This window comes from Macrotis lagotis, chromosome 1 (genome assembly GCF_037893015.1).
Source record: "Macrotis lagotis isolate mMagLag1 chromosome 1, bilby.v1.9.chrom.fasta, whole genome shotgun sequence".
NCBI classification, from domain to species: domain Eukaryota; kingdom Metazoa; phylum Chordata; class Mammalia; order Peramelemorphia; family Peramelidae; genus Macrotis; species Macrotis lagotis.
In genome coordinates this window covers 865,990,427-866,016,949 of record NC_133658.1, presented here as the reverse complement: position 1 = coordinate 866,016,949, position 26,523 = coordinate 865,990,427, and the positions used below count along the sequence as shown (strand labels likewise).

The 26,523-nt window shown below is 46.5% G+C and overlaps 1 protein-coding gene across 3 annotated transcripts in view; it reads left to right on the top strand.

The window, feature by feature from the left end:
• LDLRAP1 (low density lipoprotein receptor adaptor protein 1) overlaps nucleotides 1-24,990 on the top strand; it is a 43,628-nt gene extending 18,638 nt beyond the window's left edge. For 2 of the 3 annotated variants that reach the window (XM_074218082.1, XM_074218084.1), the window contains exons 2-9: nucleotides 117-259; nucleotides 1,902-2,014; nucleotides 6,510-6,624; nucleotides 18,666-18,738; nucleotides 18,972-19,052; nucleotides 19,916-20,046; nucleotides 20,987-21,021; nucleotides 23,929-24,990. In XM_074218082.1, the coding sequence (XP_074074183.1) occupies nucleotides 117-259; nucleotides 1,902-2,014; nucleotides 6,510-6,624; nucleotides 18,666-18,738; nucleotides 18,972-19,052; nucleotides 19,916-20,046; nucleotides 20,987-21,021; nucleotides 23,929-24,073 (836 nt within the window). In that variant the 3' untranslated portion in view covers nucleotides 24,074-24,990. The remainder of the gene's footprint in view (nucleotides 1-116; nucleotides 260-1,901; nucleotides 2,015-6,509; nucleotides 6,625-18,665; nucleotides 18,739-18,971; nucleotides 19,053-19,915; nucleotides 20,047-20,986; nucleotides 21,022-23,928) is intronic. The other variant, XM_074218083.1, reaches the window with a different exon arrangement.
• The last annotated feature ends 1,533 nt before the right edge of the window (nucleotides 24,991-26,523 follow it).

Below are 26,523 nucleotides of genomic sequence, written 5' to 3'. Positions count from 1 at the left end.
GTTGTGGGGATGTCCTTGGATATAGTCGTAAGACAAGGGATATTATTGAGCAGCACACACATAGTCATGAGTAGTCATGATTACTTTTTGTTCCCTGTCTTCTCTTTCTCAACCAGAGTTACCTGAGAACTGGACAGATACCAGGGAGACCCTGCTGGAGGGGATGCTGTTCAACCTCAAGTACCTGGGCATGACCCTGGTAGAGCAGCCAAAGGGGGAGGAGCTTTCAGCAGCTGCCGTGAAGCGCATTGTGGCCACGGTGAGTGAATGCTCTGAGACTGGGGGGTTTCTTCTGCCCTGACTTCATGGACTAAAGATTTAAACTAGGGTCAGGCTTTTACCTTGCCCCATGGCTGACTGTGTAGGGTGGGTAACAAGTGTGGTCTTTGCCTTGGGCTCTGGAATCTTGTCCTAGTGCAGGTACAGTTCTGCTGCCTCCCTAGCAGGTGAGAAGGGGGCAGAACGGCTTCATGGGGGTCACAGCATAGTGCTGCTAAGATTTGGAGATGTGATGTTGACAGGTCACTTCTCTGGGGCCCTAGTTCCTCCCCCCCCTAAAAGGAGGGTTGAATCAAATGCTTTTTTCAGCTCTAACAAGCCCTGTGAGTTTGTGTTTGTAAGAACACATTGTTCTGAAATCCTCTGGGAGACAGGCAGTGGCAGCTCCCGCTGTTGTCTGGGGGATGGGATGGGGGCAGTGAGGTGGAGTTAAAGGTCAGACCTGGATGTGTAGCCTCCTGTGGATTCCGGATCTGCTCTCTTGCCTCCCCACTGTGTGCTAGTGGTGAAAAGAGCAGGACTTGGACACAGGTTCTCGGTGAAGGGCTTCAGATAACAGACAAGGAGGGTGGAAGCCCCTAGGGGTTCAAGGGCTGATATAGATGTTTAAGGATTGCATCAGCTGTGGGTGGCCCCATCACATGGGACAGGGTTGATCATCTTACACAGTGACCACAATGGCCCAGCACCCTCCTCACATTCCTTCTGAGTTATTTTTCCTCTTGACTCCAGGGCCAGTGCTCTATCCACTGTGCCACCTAGTTGCCCCTCTTTCTGAGTTAATTTTACTTTTGCTTTAAACTTCTTTCAAAAATTTGCCATGATATTTCCTAGTTCTTGGGCAAAGAAGGGCAGGGAATCACAGTACCAAAGGGATGAACTGGTGTTTCAGAGGCTCCCCAAGGGCCTGATCTTCTTAGCATAGACTGATCTTTCCCTTTGACTCAGTCAGAAAAATCAACCAGCCACTAGATTGGAAAATAGGAAGGAGAAAAGAGGTAGGGAAGATGGAAAGATGCTGCTCTGGAATGGGGAGTGGTTCTACCATCATTTTTCTTACCTAAGAGCTTCATCTCCCTTAGCCCAGAATTTTCAAATGTCAGAATTGGGAGGGGTCTTGGAACAGAGAATTCCAGAGCTGGGAGTGTTCTTAGAACCCAGAATTCAGTGTTGGGAGGGCTCTTAGAAAAGAATGTCAGTGCTTAGAGGGAAAACAGAACATAGTGTTTGAGCTGAGGGGGTACTGTAGGCCCCTGTAGTCTGACAACCTTCCCCTTTATCCCAACAACCAAAGGCCCAGATTGGGGAAGCAGTGTGCCCAGGGTCTATTACCCAGGTGTCCTGATTACCTCTACTCAGTCATCATAAAGAGCCTCTGGAGAAGGCTTTTTGAGATTCCAGTCATGCTAGCCCTGTCCAGTGACAGGAAGCCATCCAGGGAGCTGTTTCTGTCTGCTTGCCTTCTTCAGCATTGGTGGGGTGTCTGTCCAGGGGATTAGCCACTGAGAGGTCAGGATCTGCCAGGGAAGGAGCCATTATAGCCTTGGGGAAGGGCCGGGCTGACCTTCAAGGATAGTGAAGTTGCCAGGCCAGACTCAGCTAATGTGTCTTCTCTCCCTAAGGCCAAAGCTAGTGGGAAGAAGCTCCGGAAAGTGACCCTCCAAGTCTCCCCAAGGGGCATCATCTTACATGACAGTGGAACCAACGAGCTGATTGAGAATGTGTCCATCTACAGGTAGGCTCTACCCTCACCCCCAGGTGGTGCCACCTTGAAGTAAGGATGGGGGCATGTCAGTGGAATGAGTGGACAGTTTCCCCCACAAGAAATCATAGATTCATTGACCTAGAACTGGAAGGGACCTGCCAGGGCCATCCAATTCAGCTTCCTCATTTTACAGACTTGGAAACTGAGATCCAGAAAGGTTGAGTGACTTACCCAAAGCCACACAGGTAGTAAGTGAGTGTAAGGGGCAGAATCTGAACCCAGATCCTCTTAACAATAAAGCCAGTGTTTTATTTCTGTACTGTGCTAGTTTTAATCCATCTAATGTCTACATTAAGTCATATTGTTTTAATACATTAGTGACCACTGATTTTATTAGTGTGAGATTCCCCTCCAGGGCCTAGCACAGGCTTTATGAATGTTTGTTGACTGACTGATGCATGCTGCAGCCCCTCTATGCCTCAGGTGACTTTGATTTTGTTCTATAAGTGATTGAATTTGTTCTATAAGATCCCTTTCCCCAATTAGGTCATAGAATGTCCTTAATAATTACTTATTAATTGCTTGATTGGTTTTTAAGTGCTAAAGGGCAGACTAGCTCGCTGGTTCTCAGTCCTGATGGCCCCATTGTTTTTCTCTAGCTCTTTTATCCTGCTAAGTAAGAGAAGGCACAGGGTGGAGCAGAAACACTACTAGATGTAGAGGCAGAGGATTCTGGATTCTGGATCTCAGCTTTCTCCTTTGTGGGTCGAAAGACTTCTTAACCTTTTGTGTGTCCTGGACCTGTGGGGGTAGGCTGGGGAAGCCTTGTATCTTTTCTCAGAAGAATGCTAAATGCATGAAATCAAGTACAAAAGATTACCTAGGAAAACCATTTTATTGAAATGTAGCTATCAAAATTAAATAAGCCAACAAACACCTAACAAGCTAAGAACCCTTGGAATTAGATGATCTCTGAAGTCACCACCTGTTCTCTGTCTTTGATCCTAGCGGAAACTTCTTGAGGGCAGGGACTTTTCTGTATTCGCATCTGACTGACACATGGTCCATAGGAGCTGTTTCATTGAACTTTGGTTCAGTTTCATCGACTAAAGCACTTTCCTTCTCTACAGAGCTGTGGGCTGGGTAGTGAGAGTGTTGTTAGCTTCCTCCCCACAGAGGAGGGATAAGCTCAAGGCCGCTCTATAAATGTCAGAACTCATTCCTTGGTCCAAGAGATCCCCCTTTTCTGTGGCTTCCCCCCGATGCTATCTCTCATCATTTCTGGACGGTTGGGCCTCCATGGTCGCAAGTCCCTGCTGCCAGGGCAGGTTAAGTTCTTCATCTGCCTGGGCTCTGGGTACTTGCTTTTCCTACTATTTTGATCATTGTATTTCATTATAACTGGTTTCCCCTGCAGTTCTGAGGATTTTGTTTTCATGCATCCAAACACGTTCATCTGAGATGACGTCCGTGAGCTTTCCCAGATGGCCAAAGTGGGCAGGACCCAAAAGAGACACATGGGTGGAGCCTCAGTAGGAGAGTTTCATGGTCCCTTGACTGGTGGGCAGCCAGCCTGCTGGTGATGAGCCTCTCTGAGTGGACCTAGGCTGGCCTTCCAATGATAGCCACGCCTTGCCGGGCTGGGCTTGAGCTCAGCTAGTGGAGTCACTAGGGGACCTCTGTGGTTAAGAGCTTCCTCCTTTGAAGGTCATGTAAGGCTTCTAGGAGCTGGTGTGTGGGAGTTTTGTTTTCTATTTTACAGATGAGGTAACTGAGGCTTGGAGAGAGGAAATGACTTGATGAGGGTCATACAGGTTAGTGGCAGAGATGGAGCTCTCTGGCTGAGGTCTCTGTACCAAGCCTGTGGACAGCAGGCTTCACTATTAAAGACGAGCATTCCTGTTTCAACCCAGGTCCTTGTCCTGCCTCCAGCTTTGGTGGGGGAGAGTATGAGGGAGTATGTGCACACGTGTGTGTGTGTGTGTGTGTGTGTGTGTGTAATTGAGGTCTGGTCTAGTTCACCTGGTACTAGCTGGCAGCTTCTCTCAAACCTGTAGGCTCTAGAGGCATCGGGTGTAGTCTTGTATCTTTGGGCATGTGCCACCAGCCACCAGTTTACTTTTGTGTTTCGATTTTACCAATTCAGAAATGGACCTTGGTCAGTAAGAGCGACCCTTGGGCTCTGAGGTTGCTGCCCTTCGGTTTCATGGGCTGGGCCTTGAATACCCTGGTAGCATTGGATGATAGAGGAGGCCCTGATCAGAGTGCTGCATGGTTAATCTTCTCCTTCCAAAGAAATGTCCTGGCTTGTATCACATCAGCCTGAGGCCCCAAGGAGGAAGCCCTGGGGACCTTTGTCTGGAGAACTCTGTCCCTGACCATCCCATCTCCAGACAGGAAGCTATCTGGCTGTGGGTTGGATCAGAACCTGTGCACAATCAATGTCAGTCATTCCCCTGCAATGTGCCTCGGTTTCCTCATCTGTAATGTAAAAGGGGTTGAACTGGATGGGATTATGTGATCTCTTCAGTCCTATCTAGTCCTGTTCCTGTCTGCCCCTCTCTAATCACCCATTTGAGCTGTCCAGCAACACTCTGCTGATGAACAATTGTGGGTCCCTCACCCTGCTGCTGCATGTACTGTGATTACTGTTATTACCCCCACCCTTGGGATATAAAAAGGATACAGTTTCTCCCTTGAGAGAGCTCAGGTCTGGGGTGCTCCTGGGCTAGGTCTAGAACTGTGGAAGGTATTTCAGCCTTATGGATTGGGCAGGGTTCCAACCCAGGGAAAGGTGGTGGATGTGGAAGCAGAACACCTCCTCAACCTCCTTCTCTTCCCCCTCCTCTTTCCCCTCTTCCCCCTTTGCCCCCTTCTCCCCCTTCCTCCCCCCTCCTTCCTGTGAGACTCGTGGGCCAGCCAACTCTGAAGCCCCCCTTCCCCCAGCTCTTCAGCTGCAGTTCTAGGTTTGAGTGATTTCTCAGGTCTGCTTCTTATTCACCATGTGGCATTGGGCAGGCTGCGGCATCTCCGTGCCTCAGGGTCACTTTGTCTGTAAAGTGGGGGCTGCCTGCCTCAAAGGGTCACTGGAAGAATATGGTAACTCAGTCTCAGGAAGCTGCTGGTGGTCTGGCCTGTTGTTACTGTTGTTTAGTTGTATTTGACCCTTTGTCTTTGTGTGTGAGGTTTTCTTAGAAAACATACGGGAGTGGTTTGCCATTTCCTTTTCCAGTTCATTTTATAGATTAAGAAACTGAGACAAACAGCGTGAAGTGACTTCTCCAAGGTCACACAGCTAGTAAGTATCTGAGACCAGATTTGCACTCTAGCTATTTTTGAAGCCTATGAATGATGATCTGAGGCTGATGTTGTGGGGAAGAGACCCCTGGGTCCTGGGTCCTTATTTGAAGCTTGCTCCTCTCCAGATGGGGATGAAATCGTTGAGATCTGAAAAGAGAGCTCTTACCTAAGCTTGTGTAATGAGACAATAGGGCAGGATGGTCAGAGAGCCAAGCAGAGGCAGGGCAGAGGCTCCTGGAGGGAGGAAGGTGGGAGTAACTGACCTCCACGTGCATGTGTACACACACACACACACACACACGCACATGTGGAAACCTTTTCAGATCTTTTCTTTCTTTATCAGGAACTCAGTATATAAATGTCAACAAATTTCTTCCCTTCTGTGGTTTTCAGTTATTCGTCTGAAAAGTTGGTATCTCTCATAATTCTGTCATTCCATGCACTAAGACCTCTCCCAGCTCTGACATCCTGTGTTCTAAGGACCCTCCCAGCTCTAATGTCTTGATCCTGTGCTCTAACTCTCTGTGACTCACTTTGATAGGTGTTTATCAAGGATGTGCTGTGGGGCCATGGTACTGTCATCCTTTTAGGTCATTTCAAGACTGAAATAATTCACACTAGGCCAGCCCCCATTTCTCTTCTAGTGCAGTAAAGATTACAGAAGGGCTTTCCCATAGCAGCCCCACCAGGCAGGAAGGACACATGATTATCCCCACCGTCCAGAAGTAAAACCTTATAGGCAGAGGAGTTATGGGGCTGCTGTTGACAGGGCCAAGACCGGGCTCAGATCCTGGTCTCCTGAGACCAGCACTCTTCCATTCTTGCATCCTAACCATGGCCTCCCCCTGGGGTAAGGCCTCTTGGGTAGGACACAGGGAGAAGCACTCTCTAAAAATCACTATTAAATAGAACACTTTATAGTTTGCAAAAACTCTATAAGACCTCTTTTGAGCTTTATGAAGTCAAAGAAATAAAGAATTGTAAAGCAAAGCAGGAATTGAGAGTGAGGGTCCTGGGGGTTCTGCTCACTGCAGTAGCTCTGAGGTGGCTGGCTGGCCAGCATGGGCTCAAGACTGCCCGGCACCTGGAGCACATTGGCAGCTGCAGTTCCTCATCAAGGACAGCCCAGGGGGGTTGAGCCTACCTGAAGGAGGGCCTGGGGTTGACCAAGGGAAAGGCGTCTAACCTGTGTCTTTGGTCTCCCTCTCCCGTCTTCCTAATCCAGGATCTCCTACTGCACTGCGGACAAGATGCACGACAAGGTTTTTGCATATATCGCCCAGAACCAGCAGAGTGAGAGCCTGGAGTGCCATGCATTTCTGTGCTCCAAGCGGAAAATGGTTAGTGGGAGAACTGGGCCCTGGAGGTGTGAGCTACCTGTGATCTTGGGTGGGGGTAGATTGTGAATTGGGAGTAACTTGTTTTGTACCCACACATCTCTAGTCCTTATTTCTGCCCTCTGGAACTTGGCATCATTTTATGTGTCTTCTGTGACTTAGAGAAATCTGAAGAAATAAATGACAATTGAGACTTTGTCCTCATGGAGACCCTAGACGAGAGGTGAGGAGGAGAAGGGGAAACCCAGAAGATCCTGCCCTCAGGGATCAATCCCCTGGTTTGAGTTTGAAGGCCTATAGCCTCCTCCCATAGAACATGGAATGTGAAAGTGTCTTAAGCCTCAGAAAACACCTGGACATGAGGTCCTATATACTGGGGAGAGGGTACTGTGACCCAGAGTCAAGGAGGCCTCACCTTGAGGTCTGCCCCTGACCTCCTGCTTGGGGGGGCTTGGGCCTAGATAGAAACTCTCCAAGACTGGAAGATGCAGAGCAGATACCAACCTGCCCGGGCAGAGGGAGTTTCTGATGGCACACATCCAGGGAACCATGAAACAAAACTGGATCAGGGTGAAGTCAGAGAGGTGGGGTCTGCCAGGGAGGACACCTCTTTCCCATCTCCCAGCCCCTGGCTATGTACAGTCTCCTGTGTTCTGCCTGTGGGATGGTCAGATCCCCCTACTTTTTTTTCCTCTTACTTAGTCTGTTCTGAGTCCTCTAGAATCCTAGAATTATGGAATGCCAGAGTTTGGTGGGCCCTTAGAACTATAATGTCAGATCTGGAAAGACCCATAGAAGATGGAATGTCAAAGCCAGGAGGGTCCTTAGAACACAGGAAGTCAGAACCGAGAGGACCTTTAGAACTCCAGGTGTTGTAGTTGGGAGGGCCCTTAGAACATGGAATGTCAGAGTTGGGAGGTCCTTAGAAAAAAGGATGTCAGAGCTGGAAGGGGGTCTTAGAACACAGGATGTCAGAGCTGGGAGGGTCCTTAAATTAGTCTGTATTATATGGAATAAAAAAACAAGGTCCAAACTTATGCATTGAGTTAACTGCTGATCTAGTACCACAACCCAGGTCTCCACCCCACCCCCCCATCTGGGGTTCCTTCTGCTGCTCACAATCACCAAATCCCCGTTTGTAAGGAACCCCATATTGCCCTAGTAGGAGTGGTGTTATGGGGCAGGGGAAGGACATAGGGGTCAGGAGAGGCCTGTAAGCGGGATGATGATGAATCTAGACCCCTGTGAGTTTGAGGACAAGCACACATTAAAGTCCTGAGTGTGAGCCGATTTAGAGCAGCTTCCGGGGAGGTCACTGGCTGGGGCCATCTCTGAGGCGTGGCTCCCCACATGCTGGTGGTCTTGCCCTAGGCCACTTCCCCCAGGCTCAGGGGCCTGCTCTGTCTGCCTGTGGCTCTCATAGCAGAGGACCAGAAAGGCCCCTAGTCTCAGTGCTCTTCCTCTCATGGCAGCAGAATCTGAGACCCAGGAAAGCCTCCGGTCAGAGTCAGGGGCTGAGTTAGACCCAGGCTTCCTACTGTGCCATTGTGCTGCTCTGAGACCCTCACCAAAGTGCGTCCTGGGAAACCTTGAGTAGGGGCTCTGGAAAGATGACATCCTGAGACTAGGGGAGAGCTTGCTGTGTAAGAAATGAATGGAAATATATACAGTTGTTTTGGAAAGAAATATAAACTTGCTTTTTTCTTCTGGTCTTAAGATTTCCCTGTTCTGTCCCACCTTCCTCCTGTGGGGCTCCTAACACCCTCTGTTCCTCTGCTGGACCAGAATTGGAGTTTCATCAGTGTAGTTCAATCTCAGAAGGATTCTTTGGCCAAATTAAGAGGCACAGTGGATAGTGCACTGGGCTTGAAGTTGTAAAATCTGAGTTAAAATCTCCCCTCAGACATTAGCTGGGTGGTCCTGGATAAGGCCTCAAACTTCTTTTAACCTCAGTTTTCTCATCTATGAAATGGATATAATTGCACTCATCTCAAAGGAACAAATATTTGTAAAGTGCTTTGCAAATCTTAAAGCCTTGTAGAAATGTTAGTTTTTATTGTGACTGGATTATTTTGAGAAGTACTGATTTAGACCAAACTCTCACTTTTTAAAAATATTTTTATTTACTTGTTTTTTCCAACAACCTGCAATAATAGTCTTCACCATTCATTTTTTTGCAAGATTTTGAGTTTCACATTTATCTCCCTCCCTCCCTTCCCTCCCCTACCCCCTGTCAGAAAGCAGTCTAATATAGGCTCTGCATTATGCTAAACATAGATTCATATTAATCTTGTTGTGAAAGAAGAATCAAATCCATATGGAAGGAAAAAAACATTAGTGAGGGAAAAAAAGATTTAATATATATAAGTCAACTTTTAAAAATTGAAGATAATAAATTTTGGTCTGCATTTAAACTCCACAGTTCCTTCTCTGGTTATGGTTGGTATTTTCCATCACAAGTCTTTTAGATTATCTTTGATTATTGTAATGCTGAGATGAGAAAGTTCAGCATAGATCATCACCCAATGTTCAAACCCTCGCTTTTTGAACTTAAGTTATTTGATGTTCTGGACTATCTCTTTTTTGTGCTTCTTTTTCCAATTCCTGTGGCTTATTAAGTAGGTGCTTCATAAATGTGTGCTTATCACTTGGTTTCATTCTTCATATGCTAACACATGGGGAGGAGAGCACATGACTTGCAGTCAGGAAGATCTGAATTTAATTCACATGCTTGCCAGTCTTGGGACCCTGGGTCCTCCTAAGACCTCCCTCTGCCTTAGTTTCTTTGACTGTAAAATTGGCATAATGTTAACACCTACCTCCCAGGCTTGTTATAGAAGTCAGATCTTTGCCAAACCTTTAAAGCAGGGGATGTATTGTGAACCTTTTTGGTAATCTTGTGAGATCCACAGACCCCTTCAAATAAGGTGTTTTTTAAAACAAAATTCATCATTGACCAACATACTATAAATTTCTGTTAGAAATTAATGAAAATAGGGGTGGCTAGGTGGCACAGTGGATAGAGCACCTGCCCTGGAGTCAGGAGTACCTGAGTTCAAATCTGGCCTCAGTCACTTAATAATTACCTAGCTGTGTGGCCTTGGACAAGTCACTTAACCCCATTTGCCTTGCAAAAAAAAAACCTAAAAAGTTAATGAACATAAAGATGTTGCTTTTTTCCTCCACCCAAACTTATAGCTCCGTGGACCCCCTCATTAAGACTTTCTATTTTAAAGCATTATATAGATCTTAACTATCATTATTTTGAAATGCAAATGAGTTATGGTGTTAGGGCCATTGCAGTTCTTCTGGGGCTTTTTGTCACTGAGAGTTCTGTGTGAGGAAATTAAAGCTCCTGGGGAAGGCCAAGGTAGCACAGCAATACTGGACAGGCCCCTGCCTCCCCCTCCAGTGCTTTTCCTACCATTTTGGGTTCTAAGACCCCCCCCTTCACCACCCCATCCCTCTCTTTCTGTCTGTCTTTCCCTCTCCCCTCCCCCCTCTCCCCCCTCCTCCTGATATCTGGTAGTTCTGGGTTGGGGTCTTGGCACATCTCCTTCACATTTCTGTCCTCTAGCTGAGTCATTAGTGGCCAGTTGCTTAGCTTCTGAGATTCTGCTGGCTCAGGTTTAAAAATACCAGCTCATTAATCCCCTTTGTTCCCCTCATTCTCATCCTGTCATATGCAGCTGGCCAAGCTTGGGGCCGGGGAATGGGTTGCAGGTGGGAGGGAGGATTGGGGCTGAGGGAGCAGGTTTCTCTCCGTTTTGGGATGAGAGAATTTGTAATTTGACACTTTTTTTCCCTTTTGGCAAGGCAATTGGAGATAAGTGACTTTCCCAGGGCCACAAACTCAAAAGTGCCTGAAGATGGATTTGAACTCAGGTTCTTCTGACTCCAGGGCCAAGGTTCTATTCATTCTACCACTTAGCTGCCCCAAGCCCTAAGCTAGCAGATGGTGGTTTTGTTCCACCGACCTCTGGGTTATGGGCCCAGCCTGCTTCGACTGCCTCACTCTGCTGCGAGTCTGCAACTTGACTAAGAGTGAGGGAAAGATAAGCCCTGGACTGAGGCCTGCCTTCAAGGAGCTCACCGCTGAATGGAGGTTGGGGGGTTGGTACTCCGAGCCTCCGGGGGGCTTTGGCAGAAAGAAACCAGAGAAGAAGGAAAGCATAGAATGGAACAGAAATGGCCACTGGCTGAGTGAGACTCTGCCTGGGAACTGGGGGCCTGGATGATGCCTTTCTTTTTTTATCAGCACACTCTACTCCACGCTATTCCAGAGTTTTCTTCAGTTTGTGCATTATTATCTGGATCCCCTCTTTTTGGCTTTTCCCTTCCCAGCTCAGCCTTTTAGTCTTGTCATTGCTTTTACATCTGGAGGATTTTCTGGGATTGATCAGATCTATGAAACCTCCTCCTCCTCCCTGCCCTCTCTCAGGGCAGCATAGGAGGGGAGTGGCAAGGAAGTTGTCACCATCTAAGCCCAGGTCTTCTTGTTACAGATAACTTAGAAAGAAGGCCCTTGGCTCTCTTAGCCTCTCTGGATGAGCAGAAAAGAAAGACATAGAGGATCACAGCTGGGAGGTCCCTTAGAACACAGGATGTCAGAACTGGGGAGGAATCTGAGAACAGAATGTCCTTGTGTGAGGCTCAGGATGTTTGAAGGAGGCCTCCCCCCAGAACAGACAACTCCCAAGAGAACCAGATCCCTGGTGTGGGCCCTGCAGACAAATGTGTCATAATGAAGATGATGCTCACACTCCCAGGCCACCTTCAGCCTGGAGCAGGCCCTGTCCAGACTCTGCCAAGATAAGGTCCTTTGAAATTTAAAATTGAAGTTGGCCCTGTCGTCTGGTTGGAATGATCTTGCATCTGCACCAGGTGTGTCTCTTCCCAGCTAAAAGACAGAAAGACAGAAGAGGAAAGGAAAGTGTGCTGGTGTGTGTGTGTGTGTGTGTGTGTGTGTGTTGGTGTTTCCTGGAGCAGCTCCACACCCCCTTCAGCAAACATTTACTGAGCACCAGGTAAGGCCAAGCCTTTATCTGGGTCTGGGAAAGAGGCACCACTGTTGACCCCAGGAATAAATGTGGCTCCTGTTTCCTAATTGCTCCTATTTAGTCCCCATGTTCAGTTTGCATATTTAATCCTTACTGGGAAGTTATCTGTATAATTGTTTCCATTTAGCAGGTGAAGAGATTGGGGCTCAGTGATGTTCAGTGTTTTGGGCTGTGTCATTTGAATTGTTTCAGTCTGATTCCATTTGGAGTTTTCTTGGCAGAGATACTGAAGTAATTTGCCATTTCCTTCTCCAGTTCAATATACAGATGAGGAAACTGAGGCAAACAGAATAAAGAGATGTGTTCAGAGTCACACAACTAATAAATGTCTGAGACTGAATTTGAACTCAGGTCTTCCTGACTTCAGACCCATCATTCTGTGCATTGTGCTGCAGAACTGATTGTTACTTAGTGAAAGTATAGTTATTTCAGAGGAGCAGACATTTAGCGTTAGAAGGGAATCTAGAGGTAATTTAGTCCACATCCCTCCCTTGAGTCAGGACCAGAGGCTATAAGTTCCTGGTAAGCAGTAGACATTTCACAAATGCTTGTTGTAGCGGTCAGCCTGGACACTGGGTCCCCATTGCTTTGTCTGTCCATTACATCATTGAATACTCTCAACACCACTGTGAAATAAGGCATATTTTCCCTGTTTTGCAGATGAAGAAACTGAGGTTCATAGAAATCAGTTAAATTACCAAGTCATACAGTAGGCCAGTCACAGGGATTGGACTTGACTAAGATCTTCTGATGCCAGGTCTGGCCCACTTTCTGCTCCAGTGGCCATGTGGCCTAAAAGAAGGAATGTGAGACTTGGAATCTGAAGGTTCCAACTCAGGTCCCAGCCCAACACTAGCTAGCTAGATAACCTTATGATTGAGTCTCATATGATTGTTGTTGGTTATTATTGGCAAAGAGCCTCCTAGGAACTGTGCCAAGTGAGTTTCCACCATTATCATGGTAGTCATTGCTCGCCATCCTAACTCTCAGGGTTGCTGTGAGTAAAAAAAAATTATTATTATTATTATTTTTACTTTTATTGAATTTTATAATTTTTCCCCTAATCTCGCTTCCCTCCCCGCACCCCCCTCCCCCCACAGAAGGCAGTCTGATCGTCTTTACATTGTTTCCATGCTATACATTGATCAAAATTGAATGTGTTGCAGCAGCTAGGTAGTGCAGTGGATAAACCACTGGACCTGGAGTCAGGAGGACCTGAGTTCAAATTTGGTCTCCGACACTTAATAACTGCCTAACTGGGTCACCTTGGGCAAGCCACTTAACCCCATTGCCTTAAATAAAAAATTGAATGTGTTGAGAGAAAAATCATATCCTAAAGGAAAAAATAAAATAAAAGGAATAGCAAAATGACATAATATGATAACTTTTAAAAAATAAAAGGTAATAGTCTTTGGTCTTTATTTAAACTCCACAATTCTTTCTTTGTATACACATGGTATTCTCCATCCCAAATACCCTAAAATTGTCCCAGATTGTTGCACTGATGAAATCAGCAAGTCCATCAAGATTGATCATCACCCCCATGTTGCTGTTAGGGTGTATGGTGTTCTTCTGGTTCTGCTCATCTCACTCAGCATCAGTTCATGCAAATCCTTCCAGGCTTCTCTGAAGTCCCATCCATCTTGGTTTCTAATAGAAGAATAGTGTTCCATAATATACATATAGCACAATTAGTTCAGCCATTCTCCAATTGATGGACATTCACTCAATTTCCAATTCTTTGCCACCACAAACAAGGCTGCTATGAATATTTTTGTACAAGTGATGTTTTTACCCTGTTTCATCATCTCTTCAGGGTTATAGACCCAGTAGTGGTATTGCTGGATCAAAGGGGATGCACATTTTTATTGCCTTTTGGGCGTAATTCCAAATTGCTCTCTAGAAAGGTTGGATGAGTTCACAGCTCCATCAACAATGTATTAGTGTCTCAGATTTCCCACATCCCTTCCAACATTGATCATTGTCCTTTCTGTTCATATTGACCAGTCTGAGAGGTGTGAGGTGGTACCTCAGAGATGCTTTAGTTTACATTTCTCTTATAAGTAGTGATTTAGAACAATTTTTCCTATGACTATGGAGAGCGAAAAAATCTTTAAACTCTGAAGTGCTTTACCTGTGATAGGATGGGAAGAGGGTCTGGCCTTGTCATTTCAATTGTAATATAGTACCTTCCTGTCCTAAACCCTCAGGTTGGCACCTTGTCTGAATCTTCTGTGACCTTGGGGCATGAAGAAGTGAAAGATGTCCAGGGTCACATTGTCAGTGTCAGAGATCAGACTTGAACCCAGATTTGGGCTTCATGCTAACTCTCCTTCCACTAGACCACGCTTCCCTCTCTGTAGATGTGCACCCCTCAGAGGCTGGACCTCATAGTAGTGAAGATGAGATGTGAGTTCAAGTCACTACAGGTCAAGGCAGAGTTTGATGAAGACAGGACCCTGGCCCTGGAGGGAAATGTGCCAAATGGATTAGGGATCTATGACCTACTTGTATGATCAATTGTATTCAAAGTCTCTCCATCTCTAGTTGCAGTTTCCAGTCCTTGCTCTAGATTCTACTTCTTCCCTTTGGGCTCCTGACCTCCTCATTCTGCTTTAGTTTCCATGTTCTAGTGCCAGTGCCCAGCCCTGGACTGGAAGTCTAGAGCCCAGAGTTTCAGCCCAGCTCAGCCCTGAGCTCATCCTGTGACTTTAGGCAGATTCTTTGATCTCTTGGAGCCTCCCCTTTTCCATCTTTTAAATGAGGGGGCATTGAAGGATTGGATTGTGTTTGTCTCTTCATCCCTAGTGCCTCACACTGCAGCTTGCAGACGGTGGGCACTTAATAAGCTTTATCTCCAAGGCCCCTCCACTCTGGCATTTTCTTTTCTGGGACAGTCCCTTTTGGCTCTGACATTCGTTGCTGTAAAGTACCTTTTGACTTCATGCTTCTGGGATGTTATAGACTCAAGTTCTCTCCTTTTCTGACTACAGCCAGTTGACATTTTGTCCTCTTATAGGGATGCCCAGTTTTAGGGTCCCCTCCCACTTTTAATGGCTATTTGGCAGAATTCAGAGTCAGAAGACTTAAGTGCAGATCTGGGCTTTGCCTTTTACTGTGTGACCTTGGGAAGTCAGTTTGCCCCCCCCTCTAGCCTCCAATGGTTTCTTTATAAAATGAAGAGATTGGATGTCATGACCTCTAAGGCCCCATCCTGCTGAATAATATATCAACTCTTTTGTTCTCAGTGACTAACTGGCTTAGGAGGAGAGTAGGGGGAGTCTCCAGGTTCAGTTCTCAAGGGCCTTAGTTCTCTCTGGCTCAGTCCTCTATGGGAAGCACCTAGGTCCTGGGCAGAAAGACTCAGCCCCACTCTTCATCCTCCTCCCCCTTCCCTTTAGAGTGTGGGGGCAGAGTCAGTTCAATCATTTATCTTCTCTCCTTTCCCTACCCCTTCCTGAGCCTTGTCTCCATTCCCCACAGTCCATTCCCAAAAACACCATGATTTAATTGAGATATGAATTGTCGCCTATTGCCTTTTTTAAAAAAAAGAAATAAAAGTGGTAGTTTTTTTGTTTTGTTTTTAACATTGAAAATCCCCCAACACGCTGAGTGATTTGTGCCAATTAAACTTCATGAAGTATAAAATCTCATTTGAATGTCTCTGGCATTTACATTTTTGATGGAAATGCGAACACTTTATGGCAAAACTTAAATATGGTAATTAAGTATGAAACTCTTCACAGCTGTTTACAATTTAAGCTGTCACGTTGGAATCAAGTTTAATAGACCCAGTTACCATTGAGAATTGTCCATGAACTAAAAATATGGACTAATTATATACCAGTCAGACAGTCCTACATCTTGGCAAGACTTGGGTGCCCGATGCTAGAGTCTGGACCCCAATCCCTCCCAGGAAATCAAGAGTGAATGAGGACTTTGGGTCATTTTATATCCTCTGCAGGTTTATTTGAAAATATTCCCACCTTTATACCCAAAGGCTCTTATCGCTTGCTGACATCCATATCCATAGGCAGTAAATGTTAAAACTACAAAGGATATTAAGGCATAGGCATGTCAGCTCTGGAAGGGTTCTTTGAACCCAGAAGGTCAATGCTGGAAGGACCTTTAGATAGGTGAGCAGAGCTAGAAGAGGCCTTAGAACGGTTGCATGAGGCTTCCTCAGGCAGGGCCCAAACATGAAGCAGAGAAAAAATAAAAAAGCAACCTCTGAGGGAAGTGTAGGTGTCATGCCTGCCAGACTGTGGGTGGGAGTTGGGGCAGTTTGAAAGAAACTTATGAGGCCATGATGAGTGTGGGGAGGGCTGGGAGGACACTCATATCAAGAATTCAGTACTGGGAAGACCCTTAGAACACAGAATATGAGAAGTGGGAGGGGGCCTTAGAACACCTAATGTCAGTGCTGGGAGGGCCCTTAGAACACAGAATGTCAAAGTTGGGAGGACCCTTAGGACACAGACTACCAATATTGAACTTGAAGAAGACCTCAGGTGTATTGACTGACCCTAGGCCAGTGCTATGCCATGCTGCCTCCTTCAAGAAGAGGGCATTGCATAACCTAAGATGAGACCAGATTGAACAGGGAATGGTTACCCTGAGACAGTAGAAATAACCTAAATGATTCTGGCCGTTTGCTGCTTCTGGAACCAGAAACTTCAGTTTCATTTCTTATTGTGCTCTCTGTTGAGCTGACTGGAGCATATGTCTCATTCTTCTGTAGGAATCTTAGATCTTTTTTGAAGAGTAGCTCTGTAGGAGCCAGATGAAAAAAAAATAAATAAATCTGGGGAGGGCAAGCTGATGCCCTCAGGCCCTGTGACCTTCAAATTCCTCCTACCTGGGAGCTGCAAGTAGCCCTAAAACCCAGCATTCTTCCCCAGCCTTTCGTGGGAACCAGCTCTGCTGAGTCACCCAGTTTGTGGCCCCTTGTCTCATGGTTTGACTCACAGTTCTCCCTCTCCAGCCCCCAGCCTAGCACTGCCTCTCTGGGCAAATCCCAGAAAGAGATGATGGGTGATGGAAACCAAAGCTACATCATCCCCTGGAAGTCAACAAAGGCTAAAGAAGGGATTCCCTTTCACAGGGAAGTAGTTCAGATTGAGGAAAGGGAAGGACTAAGCTTTTGTCAACCTTTGTTCTGGTCTCTTTCATTTTGCAGAGTACTCTTGGTTTTTTTTTTTTCCCAATTTCCCTGCATCCCTGCCAAGGGATCCCAGCTCCTGCCTTAGAGGCTAAAAAAAACAAGACCTCTGAGTCTTAGTGGACTGCAAGCTCACTGTGAATCAGCAGTGCATTCAAGGGAAGCCCAGGATCGGAACAAGAAACTGATAGCATCCCTGATCCTTGGTTTTGGTCAGACCACAACTGTCTCCTGGGGTTCCCTTCTGGAGGCCATATTTCTGGAAGGAGGCCAATGAATAGAGCTCATCTGGGGAGGGAGAATCGGAGAACATTGGATCTGTGGGCAAAGAGGACCATGCTACATGGAGGTTGGTTAACTAGGTTCATAGGCTGAAGAGGAGCAACTAGAGTTGGAGCTGGAAAGAGCCAGCAAAGAATGGAAAGAGAAGTAAAGAAAGAAGCATTTTTTTTTTTATTAAAAGAAGTTCCCTTAAGCGCCTCTTCTGTGCCAAGCCTTTTGGTTCTCACAGCAAACCCAGGAAGGAGGTGCTATTATTATCTCCATTTTACAGAGGAGGAAGCTGAGTGTGATGGGGTCACATAGTAAGTTCGTGAGGGTGGATTTGAACTTGGGTCTTTCTGAGTCTAGGTACAGTCCTGTATATCACCTTGCTGCCTCTTTGGAGGTGATAGGACTGGCTTTCACATATTTGAAGGGTTGTCTTGTAGAAGAAGGCGTATTTGGTGCAGCCACAGGGGGCAGGACTTGGATCATTGGTGTGAAATGACAAAAAGGTGGATAGAGCATCAGCCCTGGAGTCAGGAGGATCTGAGTTCAAATCCAACTTAATAATTACTTAGCTGTGGGCTTGGGCAAGACATTGGGCAAATCATTTAACACCATTGCCTTGCAAAAACAAACAAAAAAATGACAAAAAGGTACATTTCGGTTCAGCTTGAGGGAAGGGATCTTATGACAAAGAGAGCTGACTCCAAATGGAGAAGGCTGCCTCAGAAGGCAGGGAGTTCACCACCACCACTGAAGCCCTACAAGGAAAGGCTGGATAACCATTTTTAGAATTTATTTTTGGGGTGGCTAGGTGGTACAGTGGATAGAGCACTGGCCCTGGAGTCAGGAGTACCTGGATTCAAATCCAACCTCAGACACTCAATAATTACCTAGCTGTGTGGCCTTTGGGCAAGCCACTTAACCCCATTTGCCTTGCCAAAAACCTAAAAATAAAAAAAATTAATAAGTAAATAAATAATAAACAAGCAAATAAAAAGAATTTATTTTCAGAAACATTCAGTAAAGCAAAACAAATCAGCTTGTCTAAAAATGTCAACCTCATTCAGCCTCTGTAGGCTACCACCTCTGCTGATACACAGGAGTCATGCCTTTCCATTAATCCTCCAATTTAGGTATGAAGCTTTCCATCAGAAGCCCCTTTGAGGGAAGTGTTCTAGAGGAGATTCTTATTCTAGGTTAGACTGGATGCTTTCTGATGGGTCCCCAGCATCTGCTCCCAGGCTTCCAGCTAGGCCCTCTTCATCCTTTTCTCTTGGTGGTGGTTCAGGGACCATCTCCATTTACACACACAGGGATTGGGGGTAGGTGGTGACAACCTCAGCCCTAGAGGGGCATTGATATTCGTTTGCCAGCCTCTGCATAGGTTTCTTGCCCCCCCCTCCAAATAAGGGGATGTTTCCTTGGCTCTTAAGCTCTTTGGTGGCCAAGCCTGCATCCCTGGACCCTGTGACCCATTCTGTTTCACCCAGACCACTGTTATGTGGGGCCTCATCTGGTTGAATGCCCGACATCTTCCTTTTCCTCTCTTGCAGGCACAGGCAGTAACCCTCACAGTGGCACAGGCCTTCAAAGTCGCCTTTGAACTTTGGCAGGTGTCCAAGGAAGGTGAGTCTTGCCTGGGCAAGGAGAGAGGAAGCTCACAAACTCCATTGTGGCAACATGATTGGCAAACACGCTCACCCCAGACCTTGCTTGCTTGGCTCCATGAACCCTGCCCTTGGCCCTCCCAGACTGCCGTAACATCCTTCCCTGCACATCCCCAGTGTTCCTTCTCCTGATAGGCCAGGCTCCCCCCCCCCCCCCCAAGACTCTGATGTCTGTGCCTTTGATGCTTGCAGAGAAGGAGAAGAGAGAGAAGGCAAGCTTAGAAGAGGTCGCCTGTGGGGCTCGGCTGGATGGTTCCCCTTCCCTGAAAGGCCGTGAGTCAATAGGTCTGGGCTGCAGGAGCTGAGGCCTTAAGGGGGCTTGAGAGCTTCAGCAGAAATCCAACTGGATTAGAACCCCAGCATCTTGGCTCATTCCCCTCCCTGTGCACAGTGTGCAGATCCTTTGGGGGTCCTGGGTGTGTGGGTCCTGTTCATGCTCTGTGCCTTGGACAAATCATTTGACAAACCACCCATCTTCAGTTTCCTCATCTCTAAAATGGGTGTAATGGCCTGCATTGATTCAGCCTGCTGACGCAGCGGATGAACTTGGACTGTATTGATCCATGCTTCTGAGACCTTCTGAGGGTTGTGGAGAGCGGGTGTGTGAGTGTGTTAAAGGACTGGGCAAGTGGAACCAGCTATTCCTCATTTCTGTCATTTTCATTAGGAAGATGCCATTTAAAAAAGGCCTAATGATAAAATGGGAGTTCTGCTAGGACAGGGATGGGGCTGAAAGGAGCTCCATGAAGCTCCCTCAGCTTGGGCCCAAACAAGAAGCAGGGAAAAGAAAAAGAGGAATTTTTTTGGGGGGGAAGTGTGGGTGCCTTGTCTGCCAGGCTGTGGGGTGGGCTTTGGGGCAGTCTGAAGGAAACTGGTGAGCTCATTATGAGTGTGGGGAGGACTGGGAGAACTCTTTTTTTCAGAGGATGTCAGAGCTGGGAGTGTCTTAACACAGGATGGCAGAGCTGGGGGCCCCTTAGAACACAGGATGGCAGAGCTGGGAGGGTCCTTAGATCACAAATGTCAGAGCTGGGAGGGTCCTTAGATCGCAAATGTCAGAACTAAGAGGGTCTTTAGAAGTTGAGGGGAGGGGGTCCATCTGCCTAAATTCTTTTGCTTTGGGGTCTCCTCTGTAGCAGTCACCACTGGAAACCTGCTGGACCTGGAGGAAACAGTCAAGGCCCCCCTGTCTACCGTGAGTGCCAATGCAGCCAACTTGGACGAGGTGGGGAGGCCTGAGCCCCTGGCCAATAACAACGTGGTCTGGGTGAGTCCCCAGAGTGGGAGGATGAGGAGAAGGAGTGGGCAGCTGGGCCGTGTGATGCTGGACTGTGTGATTCGGGCATGGTCACCCCACCACCTTCAGGGATGACATGCCCTGAGGCCCCAACTGTATGCTCAGACAGGTCCAGTGCTTTGCCCTATCTGGGCTTTGTATAGGGGGTCAGTGCCCTATTGGGCTTCCGGGATATGAGAGGGAAAGAGGGAGAATCAGTAACCTCTTGAATCGAACTGGCCTCCAAGGTCCAGCTGAGCCCCCTCGTGCCCATAGCTTCTATAACTAGCTCTGCTCTGGTCGTGTCCAGCTGCCTAGGAGATTAGCAATAAAATCCTTGCCCCTGGGCCCAGACATGGTATGTTAACCTCCCTGATCACCTCAACCCCTCTTGCATAGTGATCACAGGAGAATCTTTGGGGACAAGGTGGAGTGTATTAGGAACATTTCAGATCCATCTTACTCATTGTATAACACTGGACAGGTCCTCACCTCTCAGCCTCAGTCTCTTCATAGGGGAAGATCAGCCAAGATAATTAGGTACAACTCCTTAAAAAACATTAAATGTCTGGGATAGGCAGAATGACATTTTGGACAGTAACCCTGATATTTCATAAGAAGCATAAATTTCTAGCTTAGAAAGGACTTTGAGATCAACTAATCTCACTCTTAAATGTTTTAGTTGGAGAAACTGAGTTCCAAGGTCCCTTCCAACTATCCACTAGAGAAAGCTGCTGTTGATTATTTTAGGATGAAGGTCCACAGCACCAAGTGAGCAGACTAAAGGGTGGGATTGGAGTCCCCTTAGCCTTCAGGTAGCACCCCCAGCTAGATGACAGTTCTTCCTTTCCCCTTTTAGTTCTGGAGAGCATAAATGAGATCAATGGCAGACCGAGGATGCATCCTAATGCAGGCTTTTGTTTTCTCTTAGGAGCTAGATGATGGCCTTGATGAAGCTTTCTCAAGGTAAGTTAATTAACACTGCCATATTAGGAGGGGCTGGGCTGGTGCCAACAGGGACCCTGGATGGGAAGCCTCTTGGGGGAAGATGGAGAGGCTGAGCCTCCCTAGGTTCATTGGTAGAAATGGAGACCAACAGAAATAGAAAAGAAAACAAAACAGGAAAAAGGAGAGAAAGGAAGAGTGGGGGAGTGGGAGAGAGGAAGAGAGAGAAAAAGAGAAAAAAAGATGGGGGAGGGAAAGAGAAAAAGAAAAAGAATCATAGGGAGAGAAGAAAAAAGGAGGGCAGAGAGTAAGGAGAAAGAAAAAGAGGGGGAAGGAGAGAGAAAGAAAGAGGGAGGAACAGAAAGAAAGGAAGAGAGGAAGGGAGAGAAGAGAGAGAGGAGGAGGGAGAGACAAAGGAAGAAAAACTGACCATTCAATCAGAGAAGGAAGCCTTGGTGCAGAGGGATGAAGAGGCATCCCTGGCTGACCTCTAAACCCAGAGACTATAACTGGAGAGAATGACCCTTCCTGACTTCCCTTCTCTCCTCCTCTCCCTTTGACACAGCACAGTTCATTAGGGGTTTGGCAGTGATCACATGGTGAGTCCTGAGCCCCCACACCAGGGCTTCCATGTGAGCCCTTTGTATTGATATGTGAAGGGCAGCCTGGGTCATGGGAAGTCCAGGGATTTGTAGCAGCTGAAACCCTGGTGAGGCAATGACCTCCCCCCCCCCCCCCCCCCCCACCAACTGCCTTCATTAACAGGAAGAATCCATAGCTCTGCAGGGCTTTTTTTTTATTGTAGCAAACTCTATTTTAATGTTCTGGTTTTTTGTTGCCATGTCTTGTTTTTATGTCCCCATTTCTAAATGTATTCCTTTCCCCTTGCTCCCCATTGTGGAACCATATCTTGTTACTAAGAATAAATTAAAAAGAAGAAGAGAGGCAGCTTAACCCAACTTGAGTAAAACATCAGCTGAGTCTGACAGTACATACACACACACACACACACAGACACACACACACACACACACACACACACACACACACATATAGGTTTCCACTGCGGTAGCCCCCCACCTCTGCCAGGAAAGGGAGGTAGCTGCATTTTTTTCCCTTTGGGGACTCAGATGCTCATTCCATTCATCTTTGTGGTTGTTCTTGACATTTCCATTCCTGTGGTCATTCTCTAATGTTCTTTTTAAAAATAGAATTTGTTGATCTCTTTTGTTTATGCTTTAACATCATCCAGATTTCCTCATGCAGCCCCTGCTTCCCCCCTCTGTAGAGCCATCTTTTAACAAAGACATTTTTTTAAGTAAAGATACTTCTTTCATTTTCACTTTTTTGGTCTGTGTTTTCTTTCACAGAGTGACTTATATGGAAATATGTTTTGTGTGACAGTACCTGTATATCACATGTCAAATCACTTGCCTTCTCAATGGGGGCTAGGGTGGGACAGAGAATCTGAAATTCAAAATTTTGGGGAAAAAGAATGTTAAAATTGTTTTTATAATTTGTAATTGGGAAAAATAAAATATTAAATAAGATTTTTTTTTAAAAAGAGAGAAAAAAATCATCACACCCAAACATCCCCTGGAAAAAAAATGTGACTTTCTCTGCAGTGCTCTGATCTGCCCCCTGCAAAGGAGCCCCAGGGATGTGTTTTCTCACAGCTCTCATGTTGGTTCCTTATCATTTCACAATATTTGGTTTTGTGGTTTTGAGTTGACTTCTTTTGTCTAACATCTTGTCAATTGGATGTGGTGTTTGCCTGACTTTGGCTCCTTTACTTTCCCTCCCTTGCTTTGTTTTCCATCCTGTTCACTAGGTTTCTTGCAAAAAAATAAGAATGTTCCCTCCCATTCACAGGCCATCCCCCAATGGATGGGTGTTTACTTCCCCTTCTCTTTTCCCCATTTCTTAGCTATGGAGCACTTTTCCTTTCCTATGAGAGGGGCTGGCCAAAGATGGCCCATGTTACTGATGAGGAACCCAAACTTCAGAGAAGTTAGATGGGTTGACTGGAGAGTTGTCACTGAGCCCCACCACTCTAACCTGGCTCTTCTGACTTCAAGGCCGAAGTCAACCCAGGCAGGATATGGAGTGGCTAGAGGTTGGGTCATCAGACAGCTGACTTTTTTCTTTTCTTTGACATGGTCTTGACATAGCTGCATGGAAGGCCCCAAACTTTAAAATGTTTCTTTTTCCCTTCTCAGTGGCTTTGTCTCTCTTTACCCCTCCCATCCCTTACTTCTCTAAGTTCTTACTCTTACTCAGGGTTTTCTTAACCCAAGCCCCCTTGGGGTAGTGTATAGCATTCACCCCACTATTTTCAGCAATAGGAATGAGGGAAAGAGCCCTGGCCTGGAAGGCTAGAGGTAGGATTTTGTAACCCAAGCTCAGCTACTGACTAAACCATTGTGACCTTGGACCTAATCATACAGTTTTCTCATTTATGAAATGAGCAAGTTGGATTGTATTTAATTTTTCTTCAAACAACAAGCTTTCATTTCCTCTCTCTCCCATTTTCCCCTACAAAAAAAGAGTGGGTGGGGGAAGGGGGAGGGAAGGAAGGAAAGGGAAAAAAAGAGAGAAAGTCTGTAAAATATTTGTAGAATCAGACAAAGCAAATTTCTACAGGTTAGAGTGTCTGTTATGGGCCCCCTTGGCATCTGGGAGCCTCTGGACCCTCTCCTAGGAGAATATTTTTAAATGCATAAGATAAAATACATAGAATTACAAAGGAAATTTATTCTCCTGAAATTCACTAATCAACTTATAAGTTCACGGACCCCTAATTCTCTGTGTTCTAGGGTCCCAAGGCCCAACAGAGATACTCTGTTTTATGTCTGTCACTATTGTTGCCAAGCCCAGTAATGTTCTTACAGATCTCTGTTCTCACATTGCTCTCTTGGACTCTCCTAGGCTGGCACAGTCACGGACGAATCCACAAGTCCTGGACATTGGGCTGACAGCCCAGGACATCCAGTATGACCAGTGCCTTTCTCCAGTGGACTGGGACAAGCCAGACTTGGGTGCCTCTGAACAGGACGACCTCTTTGGCTTCTGAGTGTCTGCAGGCTAATGAGGCCAGCAATCACTACTCAAATGGACCAAAGTCATCCTCTTGGGGGATGGGAAAGGGAAGGAGTACAGGTCCCTTCATCCTCAGAACGTTGGTGGCCCCATCAACCACTAGACCAAAGGCATTATTAATGCAGCTTTTTTTATTCTGCTTTTTTTTTTGTCTTTACAAACTATAGGATATTTTGAGCCTATTTATTCAGTGGACTCCCACTCAGACATAAGTGCTATTGAGCATCTCCCACCATGTCATGTACAGTATTATAACCAGCCTTTTGGCCCCTCTCCAGGGGGAGTCCAGCTTTTCTCTTACCTCTTCTCTTTCTACAAAACTAGGTCCATTTGGTCTTAACTCATTTCTTCTCCAAAGAACTGCCTTGCAGTCTCCTCCCATTTCTCTATGGAGAAGGGGGACAGGGAGGGAGGGTGTGAGCCCTGCTGGCCTAGGTGAGTGGGTTGCCCTTCCATAGACAGACTCAAGCTGGAAGCTGAAGACCAGAACACTGCCCATTGAGCAGCCCAAATATGAGCTGACTCCAAGAACCCAACTCATCCAAAGACCCAACAGCTTGCACTTTAAGAAATGAACCCAAAGCCAGGTCCAAAGATGGTGAAAGGAAGGTGCTGAGTCTATAGATAGCCTTGAGTCTTCTTCCTCAGGAGGGGTTAGGGTTTAGACCCCTTGCAGCAATTAACCCAGAACTGAGAAGAATGGTGTAGTGTGATATGTGGAACATGGTGCCAGGGAGGCAGCCTTGCCACACAACCTTCATGACCTTGAGCCAGGTCCTTTCCTCTTGTTGGACCTTACTTTCCCTATTCAGCAAAAGGGGAGAGGATTGGACTTCGGGTTCCAGCAACCTGTGATTCTGCCTTATTAAAAATTAACTGACTTTTGCTCTATCTTGTATCCCATCACATTGATGAGATTTGTCCAGTGACTGACCTTGGACTTGGCTTCTGCCAGATTCTTCCCTGCCCCTACTGGGTTCAGAAAAGCAATTTTGGGAGCTCCCAGAGAAAATCTCTGATTTCTTTGTAGCAGGGAAGTCATTTGCATGAGCTTGGTTCCATCAGTATTGTCCAGGTCCTCTTCCTTCTCTCTCTCTGTCCTCCCAAGGTTTTGTTTTTCTTCCAGATGATAACCTGGTACCCAGCCCTCCTCACCTTGACTGCCTAGAGAAGGGACCCACAGAAAGCTCTGAGCCAAGTCCTTCCCCCCTTAGACTTCCCTTGTGGCAGCATGTCAGCTCTGATGATGAAATCCATTGGTAGAGAATATTGTTGTGAGGAGCCTTGTACTGACCCTGGTTGATCGAAACAGAAAGTATCTGAAATTGGTTGCTTGACTTGAAAATATTTACTTGGTGTGACCTTTGTTTTTCCTCATCTATTTGATATGAGAGCTGGGTTAAGTGATTTCCTTCCAACTGTTATGTTTTAAGATATTTTCTAGTTATGACATTTCATATCCTAAGACCCTTCCCAGTTCTTCATTCTGTATTCTAAGGTCCCTCCTACCTCTGTCATCCTGTATTTTAAGGGCCCTCCCAGCTCAAATATTCTGTGTTCTAAGCACCCTCCCAGCTTTCACATCCTGTGTTCTAAGGACCCTCCCAGCTCTGACATCCTGTGTTCTAAGGACCCTCCCAGCTCTGCTCTGTGTTCTAAGGGTCCTTCTAGTTTTAAGCTCCTGTGGCTGCATTCATTCTTTCTTATCTGACCCCAAGATCATCTTCAGCTTCCTAAAATACCTGGGCTGAGAACACTGCTAGAACATCTCAGTCTACTACAGGCCTAATAGCCAAACCTATCAGTTCTGGGAGAAGAAGCTGCCTTCCTCACTGCTCCTGCCTCCTCAGGTCTGGAATTCAGGGCTCAAACGGAAGCTCCCCAGGGCTAGGTGTGCCCAGGGCCTCTGGGTCTGGTCTGGGGGAAGCCTCCACAAGAGGGGAAAGCTCAGGCCACATGTCTGTGCTGGACTTGGGCAGCTCCTTTCCTCTGGAACCTATGTGTCCATGCTGCTGACCCTCCTGCTGGCTGGCTGTCAATGGGATTTTGTTTTTTTAATGTTGTAAAGAGCATTTTGTTGAGGAAAAGGATTAAAAGTTCTCTCCCTTTGGGGAGAGGGGAATAGAAGTTGATTTAGTACTTGGAGGTTTGCAAAACAGTCTAGAGTCAGCAGTGTATCATCTGGTTGAAGTGTTGAGGATACCAATGTCCTGCCCTCCATGAGTGGAGACTGTATGTGTATTCACTCATATAATAAATTAGGAACAGTAGATAGAAAGCTGCCTGAACTCAAATTCCACCTCCCTTGGTCTGTGTGACCTTGGACAAATCCCTTAATCCTCTAAGCAGCTCTGGAAAGATAGAGATACTTTTGGGGATATGTTATGGCCTTTGGCCATCTGAGAAGGCCTGTGGTTTCCTCTC